The following is a 23,166-nucleotide window of genomic DNA, read 5'->3' as shown; positions in this document are numbered from 1 at the left end:
AATTTTTCGTGCCCGTTGGGTGCGGGCCTCTGCAGAGTTTACAGTGCGGTTTGCACTCCTCTTCGTGATTTTGCCCCGGGTTGTGCTTGCCACAGGCGAAACACACTCGGGCGTTTAGGTACGGGCAGACATCTTTTCGGTGTCCAATTTGCCCGCACGTTCTGCAGACTTCTCTGTGCTGTCGGTACAGATATTTCGACACTTTGGTGCGGGAAACGAAGCCGATTGCCGGGAACAGGACACCCCTGATACTCGGCGATTTTAACGCTCCTCACCCGAAATGGGGCTACAAACATCAGACCAAGAGAGGGACGAAATTAGCGCAAGTAATGGAAGCTTAGACCAAGACATGGTACTCCTGAGCGAGCCGGGGACGTACGGTCACCCGGAGAGGCAACAGCGCCTGCCGGGACACCACGCCGGACCTATCGTGGCTCTGGGGAACGGTACCGGCGGCCTGACAGTGCGAGGACCATGTCCTCGGGTCCGACCACTACCTCATCGAAATTAAAATTCAAGGACCGAGTTACCGGGCAACGGTGGGCAAGGCCAGGGTAACGGACTGGGACCGGATGCGAAAGCACACCGAAGAGAAAGCAAACGAAGAGGAAGACTCGGGACACCGAAGAAAGCAGGGACGAAAGAAACGGCCAAACGTAAGCCGAGTGGGCCCGCGAACAAAAGGCAACGCTCGATAGGTTCACTCAGGAAATTGTGACGACTGCGCGCACACCCTTCGTGAACGCCCGTTTCGCGCACATGTGGGCCGCACGCCACTCGCTCACGCGAAGGTGGAAATGGCAGCGTCCCAATCAGAAGTTAGTCAAAAGAATAGCGAAGTTGAATAAAGAAATAGCCGAGTACGCGAGCAAGGTATGCCGCGAAAACTGGCTCGGCGTGTGTGACGGCCTCCAGGGCAAGCTGTCGGCGCCCAAGACATGGTGTCTCCTGAGACATCTCATCGACCCGCTGAGCAGCAAGACGGCCGGCAATCGCAATTTCATCAAGACACTGAACGCCTACAACGGGGACGGGCCAGTATCCGATCCCGGACGAGTACGGAGCACCCGGACCTTGACGAACCTTTCACCATGCATGGCAGAGCTTTGGTCCGCAATAGACGAGAGCAACAAAAGGAGTGCTGCCGGTACGGACACGATTACCTACAAACTGCACGGTAACATGAGCAATGCGGCGGCGAGAGAACTGCTGGGATGCCTGTTTTCTGCGCCTGACCGATGACGTTGCAAGCAACCGAGACACTGACAAATAAAAAAAAAACTGAACGAACAAGAGACGCTTTGGCTTCTCTACAGAAGCCTTCTTCACAATGGGGGTGTGTGTCGTTTATTTGCAACATGTTTCATCCCCACCAGAGAGGCTTTCGTCAAACCTATTGAGGATGTTGCACGGCGGGAAATCTTTCAATTCCGAAATCTTTGAAAGCGAAACATCACTTTGGAGCTTCGTTTATCTTGGTAAATATTTCGCGCACATTCTCGGACTAGTCTGCCGCACTCTTGCAAACTCTAAATCTTGGTTCTCCGCCATGGAGGCTGGCGAAGGAAGCCATTGCTGTGATGAACGACGAGGGAAGTCCGTGCTAGCGGTCGTAAATTAGTTACGCCTCATCGGCAAACGAAGCAAGGACGCGAAAGCGTCGACAGACACTCCTCCCACGTGCATTCACCGCCCTCTTCAGACGTATCACCCCGACCGCCTATCACATCCTGCAGCGAAACCGACAGATTCAATCAGTCCGTCTAATCTGGACACCTGGGCATGCGTGTTTCCCTGGCAATGAACGCGTTCATGCGGTAGCCCGAGGCCTCACCCTCCGGGCGCCAGCGGAAGACCAACCCAAACCAGACAAGACAGAGAGTATCCAACTCAGATACACACATATACAACACTACAGACTCTCCCGTAGGACACTTCCTCCGCCACACGCGCAACTCACCCGTGAGGAAGCCGCTGCATGGCGCCAGTTACAAACTAACACGTTTCCTAGCCTCTCGCTCCGGCACACATTCTACCCTACCATGTACCCAGACAGATGCCCATCCTGCGGAGGACACCCGAACCTGTACCACTCCACATGGGAATGCCCCAAACCCTGACCCAATTGCCTATACCCAGCCCCTCCCCCTCCGGATGGGAAGCCGCTCTTTCCAGCTCAGCCTCGGACGACCAGCGCGGACTGATTGACCGGGCAAGACGGATCGCAGCAGCAAATGGGCCCTGGACTAAGGGCACCACCATCTGAGAGCTAAATAGTCTTACTTTATAATAAAGTTTTCTACTACTACTACTTCAGCGTTTCACTTGCACACTAGCAACGGCCAACGACATTCGACTTTTGTTTGTGGTAGCAGCTGGATGGCACCGGGGGTTGATACCTGAGGCGTCGGCGTGAGGCATGAAACCTGTGAGTAGGGTAAGGGGGTAGAAGCCGGCAGCGTTGCTCTATGAAGTGCATGCAAAGGGGACCAGCCAACCGAAAGTAAATTTCAGTGTTGCAATATAGAGAAAAAAATAAATCGCCCCTAAATGGGTCGTTCTCTCGGTCTCATATTTTGGCTAGTTCGAGGCAGGGCCTATTTAGGCAACTGCCTGCTCACTACTGTGATTGGCGGCCATCGGCCTTCGGCACTGCGATAATCAATTTCAAGCGGTCAATTAAAAGGGTGGCACAGGACACGAGCTGACCAAAGTTTGCGAGGGGCCTTCAAAGGCCAGCACAGGTCGCACACGTTGAATTGGCTAACGCTGAAAGGATGGTAAGAACAGGACAGCGGGGTAGTGTCGGAAAATGTATGCGTAATCGTAGGTATAATTTAGCCACGTGGCTACGATGACTTGTCTGCGCATACGGCGAAAGAACGCCTACCTTAACGCCTTGAGAGAAGTGTGCCAAGTGAAGAAGCAACTGGCTGTTAGAAGGAAGCAGGACGTTCTATCAACTTATCACCCAGTGCCCTCTAGCACAACAGGGGCCAGTCAGTGCGAGATGTTTATTGGGATTTCAGGTCATGGGACACGTCTAAGCGGTCGAAATGTTCGGTTCTCCGGCGCACCGTGGCGCTTCCCACCGACTGCAGCGTGAGGGAGAGCCTGGCGAGGAGACACCTCGACACGGGCAGCGGAAAGGTCACGAGTCGAGCCATTCGCGGAACGCCCTGACGCCACACTCCTGCACCAGCTTCTTCCCGTTGGTGTTGACCACGGTGCCGTCTGGCCGGAGGACGAGAAGCGTCGGGACCCCCGCCACCTTGAAGCGTTCCTCTATTTCGCTGCGGGGCAAAAGAGGATGTTAGCAAAAAAGCTCTCAAGTATATATTTTTTAAGACGATAGCCTTTCTTGGGCTACTTTAAGAGAGAAAATTTTGGTCCGTCCGTCCGTCCGTCCGTCCGTCTGTAACGCGATCCAGCCACCAGGACAAAGTGAAACATAAGCTAAGGGTGGAAAAGCTGCGTGTGAGAGGCAAGACAATAAGAAGGGACAGGACCTGCGCCCGTAGTATCAACACTCACACGCAGTATCAACACTCACTCACTCACTCACTCACTCACTCACTCACTCACTCACTCACTCACTCACTCACTCACTCACTCACTCACTCACTCACTCACTCACTCACTCACTCACTCACTCACTCACTCACTCACTCACTCACATGCACATCTATACACAGAAAGAGTAAATAGATGACGAAACACTGAGGGAAATGTTTAATCTTAGCAGCTGAAAGGCCCCCACCTCCGAACGTCTTTTATCCGGCACTAATATCTGAGCTTTTTGTATTGTTGGCCACTGTTTATATTTAATTTAAACTGTTGCAGTACGAACAGCTTACTCACCCCTGAAGCGGGTCGTCGAAAGGCAGCCCGTACCAGTCTCCGTGGGAAGATCGCATGTACTCCAGCATGTCTTTCTGGTTTCGGTCGGCCGAGATGAAGATCACCTGCACGACACAAGGATAGCACTTCCATTAGTCTAGCGCTTTTCAGCTGACCTGCTGTCTACATAATCAACCAGTTATGCATCAATGCATCATACTTTGCTAAGAAACTCCGAGGAATTTATATTGAGCGTCTAAACTTTTTCATGTTGCCATTTCGCATTGCTTGGCTTTGGGGCTCATTTACGTTACGTACAAGGAGAGAAGAAAACTTGAGACAGAGGAATGAAAAGGCTTAGCGTTACAAAAAAAAAACACGAACCAAAAAAGAAAATTAATCCCAGTTCCATCCAACGTGAAATCTGCTTAAACATTCGCGCAAAGGAATCTGCAGCTTAACGTCAGTGGCGGGAAGCTTCCTCCTATCTCTTTTTCGTTGCGGGAAGGAGAGGAACCCGCCCTGCGAAACCACCGAACCCTCTATCGGTGGGTCTGGTAACTTGCTCCTACCCCTGCGTGACGCACGACCTACAGAAGACGGATATAAAAGACGTAGCCCGAGTTGTGTCTTAGAACAAGGACAACGTTTATGTTTACCGCAAAGAAAGCGGTGTGATAAGAACAGAACAGTCAGGTGTCACAATATGGTCGACTACGCCTGCAATTTGTGTATTAGTCCAAATTAGAGCACGCATTAGAAGAGAAATACTTGATATTGTTTCGAGAAAGAAGGGAACGGAATGTCGAACGAAGGTGCCGCACAGAACTATCCAACAATGTTCCTGTACGCTTCCTCCCCAGATCACGTTGCAGTGCATTAACACATCGTACGCGGGGGCTCCTTTTCTGCGGTTTTTCTGCTCTGAGGACAAAGCGGGAAGGGGGTCGGGCGCCAGAACTGATGTAGTAGGTTGCGTGCGCAATATGCGCCCCCTTGCGGGATGAAATCAAGATGAGTGTCGAATCCCTTTTCAACCCTTTTCAACATCCCCAGTGCAGCAGCGAACTGACATATATATGCTTCTTGCTTTCTGTATTCATATCAGCGGGCATAAGGAACGCAGAATCAAATAGTATGCCTGAATGCGGAGGCAGTGTAGAATTCGAGAAGAGAAAGTCTAGACGGAGTGGCATTAGTCTGGCAAGAAGCATGCCCTTTCCCGTGTTGCCTGAGTTTATACGCAATCCTAAGCACATCCGCCCAGCATTACCGATTCCTCGCGCAGAAGGGCATGGCCTGAGTTTCGTGAGCACGATCAAGGTTCAGTTTCCCCTACTACGCAAACGTGGTATGGCACCTGACGGGTGTTTGCAAGCCCGCATGCGCAAACTGTAACGTGTCCACGCAGTTATGGCTGCAAAAAAAATTTTCTTGCAAATTATTAATAATAATAATCAATCAATCAATCAATCAACCAATCAATAAATCAATAAATCAATCAATCAATCAATCAATCGATCAATCAATCGATCAATCGATCGATCAATCAATCAATCAATCGATCAATCAATCATGTTTTTTTACGTGCCCAGGAACAGCCAGAGGCCTGAGTGCTGGCGCACGGATAGTTACTTGAAAACAAAATACAAGAAACATATTGGAAGAAACAAGCAAGCGACAAGACACACACAAATTGAAGTAGCGAAAATTACAGAAATAAAGCACAGGCGGAGCCTGGGTACAGGTAAAAAAGAAAAAGAAGATGCCTTTGTGGCTCAGCTTATTGTAATGAATACACAACAAGCAGAGAACAAAATTTAACAGTAAGACGACAAATGATAAGACAAGCATGATAAGTAAACAGTTGCAAAAACAGGCAACTATATTGGTTAAACAGAACCACAGAGAAACCAAATTTCAGCAATAAAAAAAGAAAAACGAACGACAGAGATATCATAGATGTTTAACATACTGTGTTCAACAGCGCAGTACGGTAAATTGTAAAGGAGCTTTGAAAGATGTCAAGGCGTTCAGAGAAGCGGTTGTAGCAATTCTGTATTCTGCGCACAGGAGAATGATTGGAGTTGCGCGCAGCGGTCAAGAAAGGGCGATGCGACCTGGTGGGCCTCTGTGGAACACTAAACTCTAAACAGTTAAGCAGGCAGGTCTGCGCAAGAAAGGTCACCATGAACAATTTTGTGAAGAAATGTAAGGTCTGCACGCATACGTCTGCAGGTCAACGAAGGAATGGAAGGAACTATGGGTAAGTCAGAATCAGGACCCGGACTGTGATTGTGATGACGGTGCTTAAATATGGATAAAAACTTCTTCTGCACACGTTCTATTAATTCACTACTAGATTTGGAGATGCCGTTCCAGGCAACAGAAGCATATTCTAACTGGGGGATACATATTGCATTGTATAGCATTAGAAATGGATCTGGAGAAGAGAATTCCTTTGTAATCCGACACACATTTCCAAGACTTCGGAGCGCTCGCCGGGTGATGAGCCTAATATGAGAAGAAAAAGAGAGGGTACTGTCGAAAAGAACCCCGAGGTCCCTAATCTCCTCAACCCTTTGCAAAGGAGCTCCCGCTATACTGTAGGAAAACAGTAGACGATGGGTTTTCCGGCTGTACGTGACAACCTTTGTTTTAGCTGGATTTAAAATTAGACAATAATAATAATAATAATAATAATAATAATAATAATAATAATAATAATAATAATAATAATAATAATAATAATAATAATAAATCAATCAATCAATCAACCTTTATTTTTGGTGCCCAGGAACAACCCTAGGGTCTTGGTACTGGTACACCATATACAAGCATTCATAAAAACAAACTAAAATCAAGACAACACAACACAGAAAACCATATATATGAAAGAAACAATAGGGTAAAAATAGTTACAGAGATCCCAGAATGCAAAACAGCAAAAAAAAAAAAAGGAAGCCTAGTGTTAGAAGCCATGACACCCGGCCAGCAAAAACGTTGAAGGCACGTGAAAAATTGAAAATACACAAGCAAATACTCAATGAACATGACGGAGATAGATTATACACATAAAACAAAGGTTTTGTAACGAAATGTTAGGAAGTTTCAAAATGGAAAAACGAAGTTCAGCATTACAAGCACTGACACTTAAACCGACAGAAATTCAAGCAACACAAAATCAGGAAAAGTGAAAAACAAACAAGCAAGATGATGATTTGCATATAATAAATATGGAACAGAAATACGGCACATAAATGACATAAAGGCACTTAAGCTACAACAGTTTTCAATTCATTAGAAAACAAAGACAAAGAGCTCTGGAATATATCAAGACGATCGGAATATTCATTATATGCACATTGTATTCTGTAGATGGACGAGCGTCGTCTACTTAAAGCATCTGTTCTGAAAGTTCGAAATCTTCGAAAAAGTTTGTTCGGCAAGTTGACATTGATAAGTGCAACCAAGTCATCACACAAAATATCACCATGAAGAAGTTTATAAAGAAAGATAATGTCAGCTCTCATTCGTCGACACCAAAGGGAAGGAATACTTTTGAGACAAGACATGCTGCCGTTTGCGTCTTCTTGTACATGACGGAAACGGTGCCTAAAGATAGAAAGGAACTTATTTTGAACCCTTTCGATGCGGTCACTATTGGACTTGCAAGTTCCATTCCAGACAACAGACCCGTATTCAAGAAGAGGTAAGCAGAGAGCCGAATACAACTTTAAGAAAGGGAGCGGACCTTTAAACTCTCTAGAATACCTGCAAACAGCACCCAGACAACGAAGAGACCGACGGGTAATTTGTGCAATGTGGGAAGAGAAAGTCAGAGGAGAATCAAAAAGTACCCCCAAGTAATAATAATAATAATAATAATAATAAAAATAATAATAATAATAATAATCAATCAATCAATCAATCAATAAATCCATCAATCAATCAATCAATCAATCAACCTTTATTTTCGGTGCCCAGGAACAACCCTAGGGTCTTGGTACTGGTACACCATATACAAAACATACATAAAAACAAACTAAAATCAAGACAACACAACACCCAAAACCGTATGCATGAAAGAAACAATAAAGTAAAGATAGTTACAGTAATCTCAGAAAGCAAAACAGCAAAAAAAGAAAAGAAAAGAAACAGGAGACCTAGCGTTGCAAGCCATGACACTCGGACAGCGAAATGTTCAAGGCACGTGAAAAACAGGAAATACTCACTGAACATGACAGAGATAAGTTATACGCATAAAACGAAGGTTTCATAACAAAATGTTCGGAAGTTTCAACTTTGAAAGAAGCTCAGCATTACAAGCACTGGCACTCAAACCTACAGAAATTCAAGCAACGCAAAACCAGGAAATGTAAAAACCAAACAATAATAATAATAATAATAATAATAATCAATCAATCAATCAATCAATCAATCAACCTTTATTTTTGGTGCCCAGGAACAACCCTAGGGTCTTGGTACTGGTACACCATATACAAGCATTCATAAAAACAAACTAAAATCAAGACAACACAACACAGAAAACCATATATATGAAAGAAACAATAAGGTAAACATAGTTACAGAGATCCCAGAATGCAAAACAGCAAAAAAAAAAGGAAGCCTAGTGTTAGAAGCCATGACACCCGGCCAGCAAAAACGTTGAAGGCACGTGAAAAATTGAAAATACACAAGCAAATACTCAATGAACATGACGGAGATAGATTATACACATAAAACAAAGGTTTTGTAACGAAATGTTAGGAAGTTTCAAAATGGAAAAACGAAGTTCAGCATTACAAGCACTGACACTTAAACCGACAGAAATTCAAGCAACACAAAATCAGGAAAAGTGAAAAACAAACAAGCAAGATGATGATTTGCATAAAATAAATATGGAACAGAAATACGGCACATAAATGACATAAAGGCACTTAAGCTACAACAGTTTTCAATTCATTAGAGAACAAAGACAAAGAGCTCTGGAAAATATCAAGACGATCGGAATATTCATTATATGCACATTGTATTCTGCAGATGGACGAGCGTCGTCTACTTAAAGCATCTGTTCTGAAAGTTCGAAATCTTCGGAAAAGTTTGTTCGGCAAGTTGACATTGATAAGTGCAACCAAGTCATCACACAAAATATCACCATGAAGAAGTTTATAAAGAAAGATAATGTCAGCTCTCATTCGTCGACACCAAAGGGAAGGAATACTTTTGAGACAAGACATGCTGCCGTTTGCGTCTTCTTGTACATGACGGAAACGGTGCCTAAAGATAGAAAGGAACTTATTTTGAACCCTTTCGATGCGGTCACTATTGGACTTGCAAGTTCCATTCCAGACAACAGACCCGTATTCAAGAAGAGGTAAGCAGAGAGCCGAATACAACTTTAAGAAAGGAAGCGGACCTTTAAACTCTCTAGAATACCTGCAAACAGCACCCAGACAACGAAGAGACCGACGGGTAATTTGTGCAATGTGGGAAGAGAAAGTCAGAGGAGAATCAAAAAGTACTCCCAAGTCCCGAATTTCGGTCACCCTCGGCAGTGTGGTGCCTGCAATTTCATAAGGGTATTGCAGCTGTTGAGTTTTTCTACTATAGGAGACAACTTTAGTTTTTGAAGGGTTCAAAATAAGGTCGTTTTTGGTGCACCAACGATGGAATGACACAATATCAACCTGAAGAGAATTACAGTCCTGAACACTACGCACTTCTCTAAAGATTTTTATATCATCAGCGTACAACAAAAAAGAAGAATTTTGAATGGCAGAAGCAACATCGTTAATGAAAATGGAAAAAAGAAGGGGACCCAGAACAGAGCCTTGGGGTACACCACTGGTTGCTTTGTACCTAAATGATGTTTGACCGTTAACACTTACATAGCAATATCGCTCCTTGAGATAACAACGTATAAGACCCACCAAAGAAGCGTGTACATCTAACAGAGTGAGCTTTGCAAGCAATAACGAGTGGTTGACAACATCAAAGGCTTTGCTCATGTCACAGTAGACCACATCCAGTTGGCTTCTACCAACGATTGCTGGGACAGCCTGCTCCATGAAGCATACAAGGTTCGTAGAAGTTGAACGACCACGCATAAATCCATGTTGATTAGGAATGAGGACATGTTTAAATGAGAAAGACAAGACCGTATGAAGAGATGACTCGAAAATTTTAGAGGCAGAACAAAGCAGCGAGACAGGCCTATAGTTTATAGCATCAGTTTTTAGGCCCGACTTGAAAACAGGGAATACGCGAGAGATTTTCCATGAGCGAGGAAACGTTCCCGACCGGAGACAGTTATTAAATATTGAAGTGAACACAGGAACGAATATATTTGTATATGTTTTTAGGATTGCAGCAGGAATACCATCTGGCCCACAAGAAAGCGAGGGCTTGAGCCGCTTGATGCTGGTTCGAATGATGTTCTCGTCCAGTTGTAAACAACCGGAGTTCTCGCCCTGGTGACAAGGGGCGCTGCTGTTGTCACTACCACCGCTAATCCCCAAAAAAGAAGAAAATTGACGAGCAAAGCAGTCGGCCACCTTGACAACCTCATCGCCGTTGGAGTCTAGAAGACGAATAGAATCTTTAGTTGTAATAGATCTAGAATGAATGTATTTCCAGAAGGCTCCCGGTTGGTGAGTTGCTTTAGTTTCTACCGACGCCAGGTACGAAGTATGATCACGCTTGTGCAATATTTTACATAGGGCACGTAGGCGCCGGAATTCATGAGCAAACTGGTTGGCACCAGAGCGCTTCATCTTTCTGTGCGCACGTTCCTTGAGTTTCAGGGCATCCCGCAATTCAGAAGAAAACCAGTGTGGAAACTTGAACCTCCTCGGTAAATATTGCGGGATGTATTCCTTCATACCCGAAAGCACAATCTCTGTGAAACGGTCGACTTGTACATTGACATCAGTGTGGTCAATGACTGTCGACCAAGGGACAGCGGAAAAATAGCCATACAGCCCAGCATAATCTCCCCTGGCGAAAGCGTAATGAGGTTGCGTGTTGTTGGAATTTACGGAACGGTGGAGCAATGAAGGGAGGCAACAGGAAATAGAAAGAGGAGGATGAAATCTGTCCGGTATTACTAAAGAACAATCAGAGTGCAACACACTAACGCCATCAAAGTTCGAAAAGCACAGGTCCAGAATATTTCCACTGCAATTTTTTATGCGATTACACTGCGCCATAGAAGTGAAAGCCAAAAAATCTAGCAACCTATTACCCTTCTGTTCAATGTGGTGGTTGTAGTGGGAACAAGTTAGCTGGCTCCACTCCACGCCAGGAGCATTAAAATCTCCAAGCAGGAGGACTTTGCGGTTGCCATGAGTGATAAGCACCTGTTCAATGGAGGAGATTAACTTATTGAACGCCTCAGGAGCTACATCAGGAGGAATGTAAAAAACAATAATAATAATAATAATAATAATAATAATAATAATAATCAATCAATCAATCAATCAATCAACCTTTATTTTCGGTGCCCAGGAACAACCCTAGGGTCTTGGTACTGGTACACCATACAAAAAAAAAACACTACAATTAAGACAAGACAACATATACAAACTATATGTATGACATAAACAATAAAGTAAAAATAGTTACAGAAATCTTAGAAAGCAAAAAAGGAAAAAAAAAAAGAACAGAAAGTCAAAAAAGAAAAGGCAGGCTTAGTGTTGCAAGCCATGCCACTCGGCCAGCGAAACGTTCAGTAGATGTGAAAAATAGGAACTATACAAGCAAATATTTAATCAACATGACATAGAATATACGTATATAGCCAAGGTTTTCTAACAACGTATTAGGAAGTTCCAAAAAAAAGGGGGAAAAGCTTCAGCATTACCAACACTGACACTAAAAACGTACAAATATTCAAGCAACACAAAACAAGAAAAAGTGAAAAGCAAGCAAGAACAGTTTGCACATAATACATAGGGTACATAAATTTGGAATAACATAAAGGACTTAAGCTACAACAGTTTTCAACTCATTAGAGAACAAAGTAAAGGAGCTCTGGAATATATCAAGCCGAACGGAATATTCATTATATGCACATTGTATTCGGCAGATGGACGAGCGTCGGCTATTTAAAGCAACTGGTCTGAAAGCTGGAAATTTTCTGAAAAGTTTATTTGGCAAATTGACATTGATAAGTGTAACCAAATCGTCACACAAAATATTACCATGAAGAAGTTTATAGAGAAAGATAATATCAGCTCGCATTCGTCGACACCGAAGGGAAGGAATGCTTTTCAGAAGAGACATGATGCCGTTTGCGTCGTCTTGCACATGACGGAAGCGGTGCTTAAAGATAGAAAGGAACTTATTTTGAACCCTTTCGATACGGTCACTATTGGACTTGCAAGTTCCATTCCAGACAACAGACCCGTATTCAAGAAGAGGTAAGCAGAGAGCCGAATACAACTTTAAGAAAGGAAGCGGACCTTTAAACACTCTAGAATACCTGAGGAAGCGGACCTTTAAACACTCTATAATACCTGCAAACAGCACCCAGACAACGAAGAGACCGACGGGTAATTTGTGCAATGTGGGAAGAGAAAGTCAGAGGCGAATCAAAAAGTACTCCCAAGTCCCGAATTTCGGTCACCCTCGGCAGTGTGGTGCCTGCAATTTCATAAGGGTATTGCAGTTGTTGAGTTTTTCTACTATAGGAGACAACTTTAGTTTTTGAAGGGTTCAAAATAAGGTCGTTTTTGGTGCACCAACGATGGAATGACACAATATCAACCTGAAGAGAATTACAGTCCTGAACACTACGCACTTCTCTAAAGATTTTTATATCATCAGCGTACAACAAAAATAATAATAATAATAATAATAATAATAATAATAATAATAATAATAATAATAATAATAATAATAATAATAATAATAATAATAATAATAACGCCCAGTCGGTCCTCATGCCCCAGTGGTGTCCGGAGTTACTCCTTTGCAGGCCTACGGCGTGGTTGTTCCCTTTAGCCACTGTGGTGAAATAAGGACTGGGCGCGAAAGCGGCTGGGGACTCGTCTGTGTATTATTAAAGACCGATTCAGGCACGAAAAATCAAGATTTTAGGCGCTTAGAACAGGCACTGAAAAGTGTCATTTAGACATTTAGGCTAACTGCCGTTCAGGCACATGTAGGCTAAATTCGTATTTAATTCAGCAGCATAATTTTTGACCAATTTTTGGCTCGCAGCAAACACAGCGGGCAATCTTGTGCTGCGGCAAAGTAATTTTATTTTCTTCGTGAAAATTAGCCACACAAGAGTTGCTATTTAAACAGATTTAGTCATATGAGGTAGACTCGGCAACCAAAGAAAAGTTGAAAAGCCGTAACAAGACAGACCCGTCTCAATTATTTTCGGCTTGAAGTTGTACCTCATTTCAGTTAATAAGTTCGCGAGAAAACAGCACTCGACGCTCACGGAAGCACTTGGGGGAGTGCGTTTGTAATTTGGGACGCTCCATGATTTGATATATCACAATATCTGGTTTATCAGAATACCTGGAAATATCAGAATACCTGAAATATTGGAATTTTGGTGCTCAGAACCTTCGGCAGTTCTCTTAGCATAGGGAATCCAGGAATTTTATGTCAGAGAGAATGGCAGATTGTCATACAGGAATGAATCTATCAGCAACCGGTCCTTTGGGGATGGTAGCGGATGTGCCCTGGACCTTCCAAATCAGCTCATCATTCTTAGTCAAAGCATTGTTAGTCAGAGCATTTATATCAGAGCATTCTTAGTCATAGCCGAAGCAGTTCGCTGCGGAAATGCTTTTTGCTAAGAGTGTCAGCTAAGCACACGAATGTGTCAAGTCCCGTTCAAGTGTAGCGTGGTTCAGATAACTTCGGCTTTTGTCGCCTGCAAAGCTGTTAGTACCACTGGCGAGTGTTTTTGTAGTAATGTTTCGCCCTTACACAAGCTTTTTTTTAAGGGGAAACAATGAGCTCCGGTGGGAGAGGCGCAACTACTGCTTGAAGGCACAACTGCAGACCGAAGAAATATCTAAACTGAAGGTTGAGACAGAGCAGAACGACCTCCCCAGCTCCTCGCACGAACGATGAATCCCATAGATAATACAGGGAAGTACAATAAGTCCGTACAGATTACTGAGCTATTGTGTTTTGCTGACGCGGATGACTAAGGAAGCTGCGGGAATAACGCCTTTCAGGAACTATGCGCTGTATACCGATTATCAATATTAGACAACACGCAACATTTTTTTGCAACTAGTTCCTTCATTGCTAGGTTTCCAAATGCCCTTGAAGGTTACCCAGCGCGGGGAATGAGGGCTGTCACCTATATATATATATATATATATATATATAGATATATATATATATATATATATATATATATATATATATATATATATATATATATATATATATATATATATATATATATATATATATATATATATATATATATATATATATATATATATATATATATATATATATATATATATATATATATATATATATATATATATATATATATATATATATATATATATATATAACATCCGTTTCTCATTCCTTCTTCGTCCTACACATGCTTCATTCTGCCGTCCGGCGGTGTTCCCGTGATCGGCGGATGATTGTGCACGTGTTTGTGACGCCACCTTAAAACGTTGGCGCATCAGATTTGCACGTGGGTGGCATGTGCGCGGAGGAGTTGTGTTCATTTTCTTCACTTTTTTTTATTGCGTTAGCAATGTATAGGGCACGTGGGCCAAAATTTTTGCCGTTGGAATGCGGGAGACAGCGCGTCAGAAGGACATAGTACAAAAGAGCTGGTGTGGGCAGGGGTGACGTCGGTGAGGTTGGTTGCTTTACTTATTGTAAGGTTTAACGCGCCGACTCAACGCAGGCGATGAGGCGCGCTGTAGTGGAGGGCTCCGGACTAATTTTGACCACCCGGGGATCTTTAACGTGCGCCAAAATGTCGTACACACGGGTGCTTTTGCTTTTCGCCTCCATCAGAAAAGCGGCCGCAGCGGCCGGGAATCGAACCCGCGTCCTCGTGCTCAGCAGCGCAACGCCACAGCGGTGTCGCTGTGTACAGGCCTCTGGCGGCTCAGCCGACGTAGCGAGGCGGCGGCTGCTTGGGCACTGTTTGCGTTTATCGGCTTGTCTGGCATGGCTCGCGAATTTTTCTCGCAAAGGGGGTGCAACGAACGCCCCGCTTTTAAAGCGAGTACAGTCCTTGCAGACCATCGACTCAAAAAACTAGAAAAACTGTGGTTGATTCCTCTGAGATCGTCGTCATCGTCAACATCATCATCATCATCATCATCATCATGACGATTCCTCTGTCACAGAAATCGGTAAAACGAAAATGAAATGTGCAGCGAACTCTGCAGCTGAGCATGATTTGCGGGTCGGTGGCTGTCTTGTGAGTGTGCTTGGCGAGGGACGTCCTGCTGGCGGGTCGCTTCGGAGAAGGTGTACTGGCGTCATTTCCGTGACGGATATGACGGCATGAAATCTTCGTGTATCGGGGCATAAAACACTCTCGCGTTGAAATACAGAACCCGAAAACGAACTCTAAGTATAACGCACTCTTTAGTACTAAAGATTGCTTCCCTGCAAGATGACTCTGTGTGCAGGGGTGCACCCTTTACAGGCCACTTGCTTCGTACTGGGGTCGCTTCCGTGACGGATATGACTTCAGGGAAATCTTCGTGTATACAGAAATTATATTGTCACAGACTTCGGACAGATTCCCGAGAAACGTACACGGGGCAATCTCTCCCTATCGGGGTATGTGCTCCAGTGGAAAGACGCTGGGCGATGTCCAACGGAATGAAGAGGAAGTAGTCGAAGCCCGAGCTCCCGCTTGGTTTGCGCCATCAACCCGTCTTTTCGCCGGTGGCTACGGTGTCCTTTGTAAATACACCTCCTTCCTGACTACCCATCTCCGCGTTGTCACGTGACATCTTTGGTGGAGGTGCTGGACTTCCGGTTTCCTGTACCTCTCGCCAGCGCGGCTTCTTAACAACACGGAACTTCGGAGTGGGCGCATCGCTCGAGGCCCCGCGATGCCTGCCAATGAGCCCGGATCCCCTTCATCGTTCATCGTTGTGTCCCACCCTCGGGACCCCGGCGACTTCACTGGGACGGACGACATTGATGTAGAAGATTGGCTCCGTAGGTTCGAACGTGTGAGTGCTCACAACAGATGGGACGACACCCTTAAGCTCGCCAACGCTGCTTTGTGCCTCAAGAAAACGGCTGAGACATGGTTTGACACTAATGAAGCACGGCTAACCAGTTGGGATGTTTTCAAAGAAGAGCTTCGAAAGGTGTTCGGGAAGCCCGTTGGTCGCCTGCTTGCGGCAAAGCAAGAGCTCTCAACACGGGCTCAAACATCCACTGAAAGTTACGTCGCCTACATCCACGACGTTCTGGCCCTATGCTCCAAAGTTGACCCAGGAATGTCAGAAATGGACAAGGTTGGTCACATCCTTAAGGGCATCGCCGACGACGCCTTTCACCTGCTCATATGTAAGGACTGCGCCACCGTTGACTCCATCATCAAAGAGTGCCGGCGATTTGAGCAGGCCAAGGGACGCCGTATAGCTCACCAATTTGCCCGGCTGCCGCACACTGCTGCGACATCTTCCTGCGATGACGTCCATCTACCCGCTCCTGCTCCACGCAGGCCGGACCCTGTCGCCCCGTCTGCGGATATTACCAGAATCGTGCGCCGCGAAATCGAAGCGATGGTCCCGACCCCCACACTGCCATATGCAGATGATCGCTGCCAACTCCCTACGATCGCTGCAATCCAGGCCGTCGTTCGCAATGAAATGGCAAGCATGGGAATCCATCAAGTGTGCAGTATCGGGCATCCCCATCCTCCTTTTACCCAACAGTTTTCGCCGACCACGCACATGGGCCCCCAAGCGCCTTTTGGTAACCGCCGCCGCAATCCAGCTGAATGGCGAACGCCTGACGACAGACCAATATGCTTCAACTGCTCCCGTATTGGCCACATCGCTCGTTACTGTAGGAGCCACTGGACTCCACCCCCGCCCAATGCGTCACCTCGTTACGGCTCTCGGCCTTTCTCCTACGGCTACACTCCCGATGCGCAGCGCCGTACTTCCCCAACCTCGGATACCCAACACTTGAATGCAGACCCTGTGCACAACCGCTTCAACCGCTCACCCTCGCCCCAACGCCGCCAGTCCCGATCGCCGCAACCTCGCCGCTCGTCTCCGATTCCCGACCGTGCCGCCCGGTACTCTCCGGAAAACTAGGCAGTGCAGCTCCCAGAGGTGATGCTGCATTCCCGACCCGGCCCGAAAATCCTCTACCTCCTCGATCTGGAAAGCAGAACTTATTAGCCCTTCATGTCGATGATGTCCCGGTAACTGCTTTAGTGGATACAGGTGCGCAGTTGTCCGTCATGAGCTCGTCCCTTCGCCGCTGCCTACGGAAAGTCCTCACGCCTGCCCCGACCCGTGTTTTGCGAGTTGCCGATGGTGGGATGACCACCGTAGCCGGAATGTGTACTGCGCGTGTTGGACTGGCCGGCCACCAAATCCCTGTTATGTTTGCTGTCCTGGACACGTGCCCTCATGATGTTATTATCGGCCTGGACTTTCTCGCGGACCACGCAGCCTTAATCGATTGTGCCTCAGGTGTTCTTCGCCTCGAGCTACCGAGCCCTCTTGCTACTGATGTCGAACCTCAGTCCCGGCTTCGTTCCACTGAGCACATTCGCCTGGCCCCAAAGGCAGTGACCTATCTTCCGCTGACCTCGTCTCCGCCCGTGCCGGATGGTGATTACATCGTTTCTCCGGTTACAGCCGTGTTGCTCGACCGACACGTGGCTCTCCCATTTTCGGTCGTAACAGTTGCCCAGAATCGGATCACACTGCCGTGACTAAATTTCGGACTTTCGACACAAGTCCTTCCTCAAGGAATAGTGCTTGCCCAGCTTTCACCATTGGATAACTGCGAGATTTCTGCCATGGCCCTTGAATCAGCCCAAGTTGACAAAGAATACCACCACAACCTCGCAAAATCAGATGAGTTTGTACGAATGATTTCCCCGGACCTTCCAGCGCACCATGCTCACGAGCTTCGCTGCCTTCTTGCCAGCCATAGTGACATTTTTGACTTCGACGGCCGGCCCTTAGGTCAGACTTCCGTTGTGACGCATCACATAAACACAGGGGATACGTCGACGCCCATATCGCGTGTCTCAGACCGAGCGAGGTGTCCTTCAGCGGGAAGTTGACGAAATGCTCAGAAGGGATGTTATTGAACCCTCCTCTAGCCCATGGGCATCACCGGTTGTTTTGGTGAAAAAGAAGGACGGCTCATGGCGCTTCTGTGTTGATTACAGGCACTTGAACAAAATTACCAAGAAAGATGTATACCCGCTTCCTCGAATTGATGACGCCCTCGACTGCCTACATGGTGCCTCCTACTTTTCATCCATCGATTTGCGGTCCGGATACTGGCAAATAGCCGTTGACGAAAAAGACAGAGAAAAAACCGCTTTCGTAACACCTGACGGTTTGTACCAATTCAAAGTCATGCCATTCGGACTGTGTAACGCGCCGGCCACATTCGAAAGGATGATGGACTCTCTTCTTCGCGGGTTCAAGTGGACAACTTGCCTTTGTTACCTTGACGACGTCGTTGTGTATTCGCCCACATTTGAGACTCACCTGCAACGTCTCTCGGACATTCTGGGTGTTTTTCGTAGAGCCGGTCTGCAACTGAACTCCAAAAAGTGCCATTTCGGCTGCCGCCAAATCAAGATTCTCGGCCACCTAGTCGACTCCACCGGTGTTCAACCCGATCCTGAGAAGATACGCGCCGTTAAAGACTTCCCTATTCCGCGTTCAGTGCACGACGTGCGCAGCTTTATAGGGCTGTGCTCGTACTTCCGCCGTTTTGTCAAGGATTTCGCTGCCATCGCTCGCCCCCTCACTGATCTTCTTAAGAAGGATGCAGCGTTCTCTTGGGGCCAAGCGCACGAGTCGGCTTTTTCCGCGCTCATCGGCCACCTGTCGAACCCGCCAGTCCTGGCTCACTTTGACAGCTCTGCTCCGACGGAAATCCGCACGGACGCCAGCGGCCATGGAATAGGGGCAGTGCTAGCCCAAACACAGGCGGGCCTCGACCGGGTGATAGCTTACGCAAGCCGCCTCTTGTCTCCATCCGAGCGCAACTACTCAATCACCGAGCGTGAATGCCTTGCTCTGGTGTGGGCCGTCGGCAAATTTAGGCCATATCTGTACGGCAGGCCGTTTACCGTTGTAACCGACCACCACGCCTTATGCTGGCTTTCTTCTCTGAAAGACCCCACAGGTCGGCTTGCTCGCTGGGCTCTATACCTCCAAGACTTTGATTATTCAGTTGTGTACAAGTCCGGTAAACTGCACAGAGATGCCGACTGTTTATCTCGTTATCCCGTCGGCGAGCCTCCCACTGATGAGCTCGACACGGATATTTGCGTCTATTCTTTGTCGGACTTCAAAGACATCGGGGACCACCAGCGCCGTGATCCGACGTTTCGGCCTATTATCGACCGTCTCCAATCACAGCCAACGCACCCTTCTCTGAACGCGTTCGTGCTGCGGAATGGTATCCTATACCGCCGCAACTACCGGGCTGATGGACCTGACCTGCTTCTGGCGGTACCCGAGCAACTTCGCTCGGATGTCCTCCGCCAGCTCCACGACGTCCCGATGGCTGGCCACCTTGGCGCTGCTCGCACTCATGACCGCGTCCGCCGACGATTTTACTGGCCAGGGCTCTACCGGACTGTCCGTCGCTATGTCGCGGCGTGCGATCCTTGCCAACGTCGAAAGACGCCTCCATTACGTCCCGCTGGCCAGTTGCAACCTTTGGACATTCCCACCGAACCATTTTATCGTGTTGGTTTAGACCTCTTAGGCCCCTTTCCGTTGTCCTCCTCCGGGAATCGTTGGATTGCGGTAGCCACAGACTATACCACCCGCTACGCTATCACCCGTGCGCTCCCAACGAGTTGTGCTACAGATGTCGCCGATTTCCTCCTGGAGGACGTCATCCTGCGTCATGGTGCTCCGAGACAGTTGCTCACGGACCGTGGCCGGTACTTTTTGTCACAGGTTGTCGAGGACCTTCTCCGCTCGTGTGAAACAAAGCACAAACTGACGACTGCATACCATCCTCAAACAAATGGCCTTACTGAGCGGCTCAACAAAACGCTCACTGACATGCTTGCAATGTACGTTTCCACAGACCATCGAGATTGGGACGTTACACTACCTTATGTCACATTTGCTTATAATTCCTCCCGGCACGACACGGCTGGATATTCTCCTTTCTTCCTTCTTTTTGGTCGTGAGCCTACTTTACCGTTCGACACCACCCTGCCGCCTTCAACTGAGCCGACCACTGCATATGCTCGTGACATCATCGCCCACGCTGAACTGGCGCGCCAGGTTGCCCGAGAACGACTATTGGCTTCGCAAGCATCCCAGAAGTCTCGATACGATGAGTGTCACCGCCCTGCACACTTTGCTCCTGGCTCCTTGGTTCTTCTGTGGACCCCTTCTCGCCGAGTTGGACTGTCTGAGAAGCTCATGTCCCCCTTCACTGGCCCCTACCGCGTCGAGCGTGCCGTCACCCCCGTCACCTACGAAATCGTGCCTGTTTTGCCTCTGACCTCGTCTGGGCACTCAGTACCTCAGCTCGTTCACGTGAGCCGCCTCAAGCCGTACCACCGACGGAGTCTACCTGCTACTGCTCCTCCTTCATAACAGGCACCGGGACGGTGCTTCTGCGGCGGGGGAGTTGTGTCACAGACTTCGGACAGATTCCCGAGAAACGTACACGGGGCAATCTCTCCCTATCGGGGTATGTGCTCCAGTGGAAAGACGCTGGGCGATGTCCAACGGAATGAAGAGGAAGTAGTCGAAGCCCGAGCTCCCGCTTGGTTTGCGCCATCAACCCGTCTTTTCGCCGGTGGCTACGGTGTCCTTTGTAAATACACCTCCTTCCTGACTACCCATCTCCGCGTTGTCACGTGACAATATTAACGAAAAAGACATTTCATCTTCCATTCGTCTTTTTGCTGACGATTGCATATTATATCGTAGCATTACCCACTCTAACGACCACATCGCTCTTCAAAACGAGCTCTTAATGTTTCAGGCTGGTGCAAGACCTGGCAAATGCATCTGAACGAATCTAAATGTAAAGTGATCTCTTTCATCAACAAGCATGCCGATTCTAAGTTCACATACTCTTTGAACAGCTCTCCCGTCTCTGAAGCAACTTCATATAAATACCTCGGTGTTCCCTTCACTTCAAACCTATCATGGGCTTCCCATATCACCACCATTTGCGCCAGGGCCTCGCGATCATTGTGGTATACTTAGGAAGAAACTTAAAAAATGCCCCTAACAGGGTAAGAAAGCTGGCCTTCGTTACTTTTGTCCGTCCTCAATTGGAATTTGCTGGCCCTGTATAGTCCCCTCACCAAAAATATCTCAACAATATGCTTGGAGCCGTGCAGAATAGAGCGGCACGCTTTATTTCTTCATATTATAAGAATTCTCATAGCTTATAACCCAGATTAAACATGATAATGACATCCCGTTACTTGATACACGACGTTCCATTGCACTTATATGTGCTTGTTTCACTAGTACATTTATGGTAATTGGCTGTCACCCCTTCCTCTTGTCGCCCCTTCCGCATGTCAAACCGTTTGCATTAGAATCTCAGTTACTCGCACATTTTCGGTCATACATTAACTTTCAATAGTTCTGCGCTTCCACCTGTCATCTGTCTGTGGAATGATTTCCCCAATAACATGGTTTCCATATCAAACCATGCCTCCTTGCATCACCGTGTAAGCAGTTATTTCTTAAGTTTGCTTTCTTAAATTGTTCACCGAATTTTTGTTGTCTGAAGCGTTTTTAGGGAGTATTTTGTTATGTTGTATTGTGTATGGACTGCGCCTTATAATCTATAGTTACGTCTTGGCAGTATATTGTGTCCTTGTGTTTTGTGCCTCGTGTACGAAATGCAGTGTTAGCCTCACCTGGTACATATTATGTTTAGTTGCTGTTGTATTGCTTTTACTGTTTTTTACATGCGAAGCATCTCATGGTCGGGGCTATGTCCCTCCCTTGTTGTTGTTGTTGCGCCGTCCACACCCCCACTGCGCATGCTCGGCTTGCTGAACACTCGGTGGTGTCTCACCCTTTAATTTCTCCTGGAGCGACAGTGTTGGCGGTGTCTTCCTGGGCCGCGACGAAACGAGCACGCTTCCCTCTCCTCTCACAGCCGTATAAACCAGGTGTGCACACGCGCTGCGCGCCACTCCACTGCGCATGCGCGTCTACTCAATTCTCCTGGTGTGCACACGCGCTGCGCGCCACTGCGCATGTGCGTCTCTACTCCATTCTCCTCCTCACAGCCGTATAAACAGCCGTATAAACCAGGTGTACACACGCGCTGCGCGCTACTCCCCTGCGCATGCGCGTCTCTCCTCCATTTTCCTGGTGTGCACACGTGCTGCGCGCTACTCCACTGCGCATGCGCGTCTCTACTCCATTCTCCTCCTCACCAGGTGTGCACACGCGCTGCGCGCTACTCCACTGCGCATGCGCGTCTCTACTCCATTCTCCTCCTCACCAGGTGTGCACACGCGCTGCGCGCTACTCCACTGCGCATGCGCGTCTCTACTCCATTCTCCTCCTCACAGCCGTACAAACAGCCGTATAAACCAGGTGTGCACACGCGCTGCGCGCTACTCCACTGCGCATGCGCGTCTCTCCTCCATTCTATACCAGCCGTATGAACCAGGTGTGCACACGCGCTGCGCGCCGTTCAGTCTGCTTCCAACCCCCGTCTTCGCCGGTTCTGCTACGCGCTGCTGTTAGGATGAGGGCCGATGCCAACGCCAGTGACAACATCCCCGTCAACGTGAGTGCTGACGCAAGTACAACCAACATCATCAGCCCCAACGCCAGGAACCGCTACTGCAACGTCCACTGACGTTACACTTCACGGACCACAAAGCAGACATGCTCAAGGCGAAACGACAACCACAACTAGACGTTACCTACATTGCCAATTTAAAACATTCATACCACCCTACCCACGCGTCTCCTTACTCTAACACCGCACACCAACTCTACTCACACTACAAACTTCAACTCTATATACTTACACACCTACCAACCTCCACTGCTGCTTCGCATCCTCCTCAGGGTTCCCCCCACGGGAACATGGCGTAATTTTTGTTTCCCCTTACGCTATGCC

At 47.3% G+C, this 23,166-nt stretch overlaps 1 protein-coding gene across 1 annotated transcript; it reads right to left on the bottom strand.

Moving 5' to 3' along the window:
• Window positions 1–3,088: 3,088 nt before the first annotated feature.
• Window positions 3,089–21,949, bottom strand: LOC144161619 (nucleoredoxin-like protein 2). Its single transcript, XM_077692253.1, has 3 exons — window positions 21,941–21,949; window positions 3,862–3,965; window positions 3,089–3,293 (listed from the first exon to the last, which is right to left on the bottom strand). The coding sequence occupies exons 1-3, from the start codon at window positions 21,947–21,949 to the stop codon at window positions 3,152–3,154; spliced, it is 255 nt and encodes an 84-aa protein (XP_077548379.1). The 3' UTR covers window positions 3,089–3,151.
• Between the last annotated feature and the right edge of the window lie 1,217 nt (window positions 21,950–23,166).

The sequence above is a fragment of the Haemaphysalis longicornis genome, unplaced genomic scaffold, assembly GCF_048455015.1.
Source record: "Haemaphysalis longicornis isolate Haplotype H1 unplaced genomic scaffold, Haemaphysalis longicornis Haplotype H1 scaffold_12, whole genome shotgun sequence".
Taxonomy (NCBI): domain Eukaryota; kingdom Metazoa; phylum Arthropoda; class Arachnida; order Ixodida; family Ixodidae; genus Haemaphysalis; species Haemaphysalis longicornis.
Note: the sequence above shows the minus strand (reverse complement) of the source record. Positions and strands in the feature narration are given on the sequence as shown.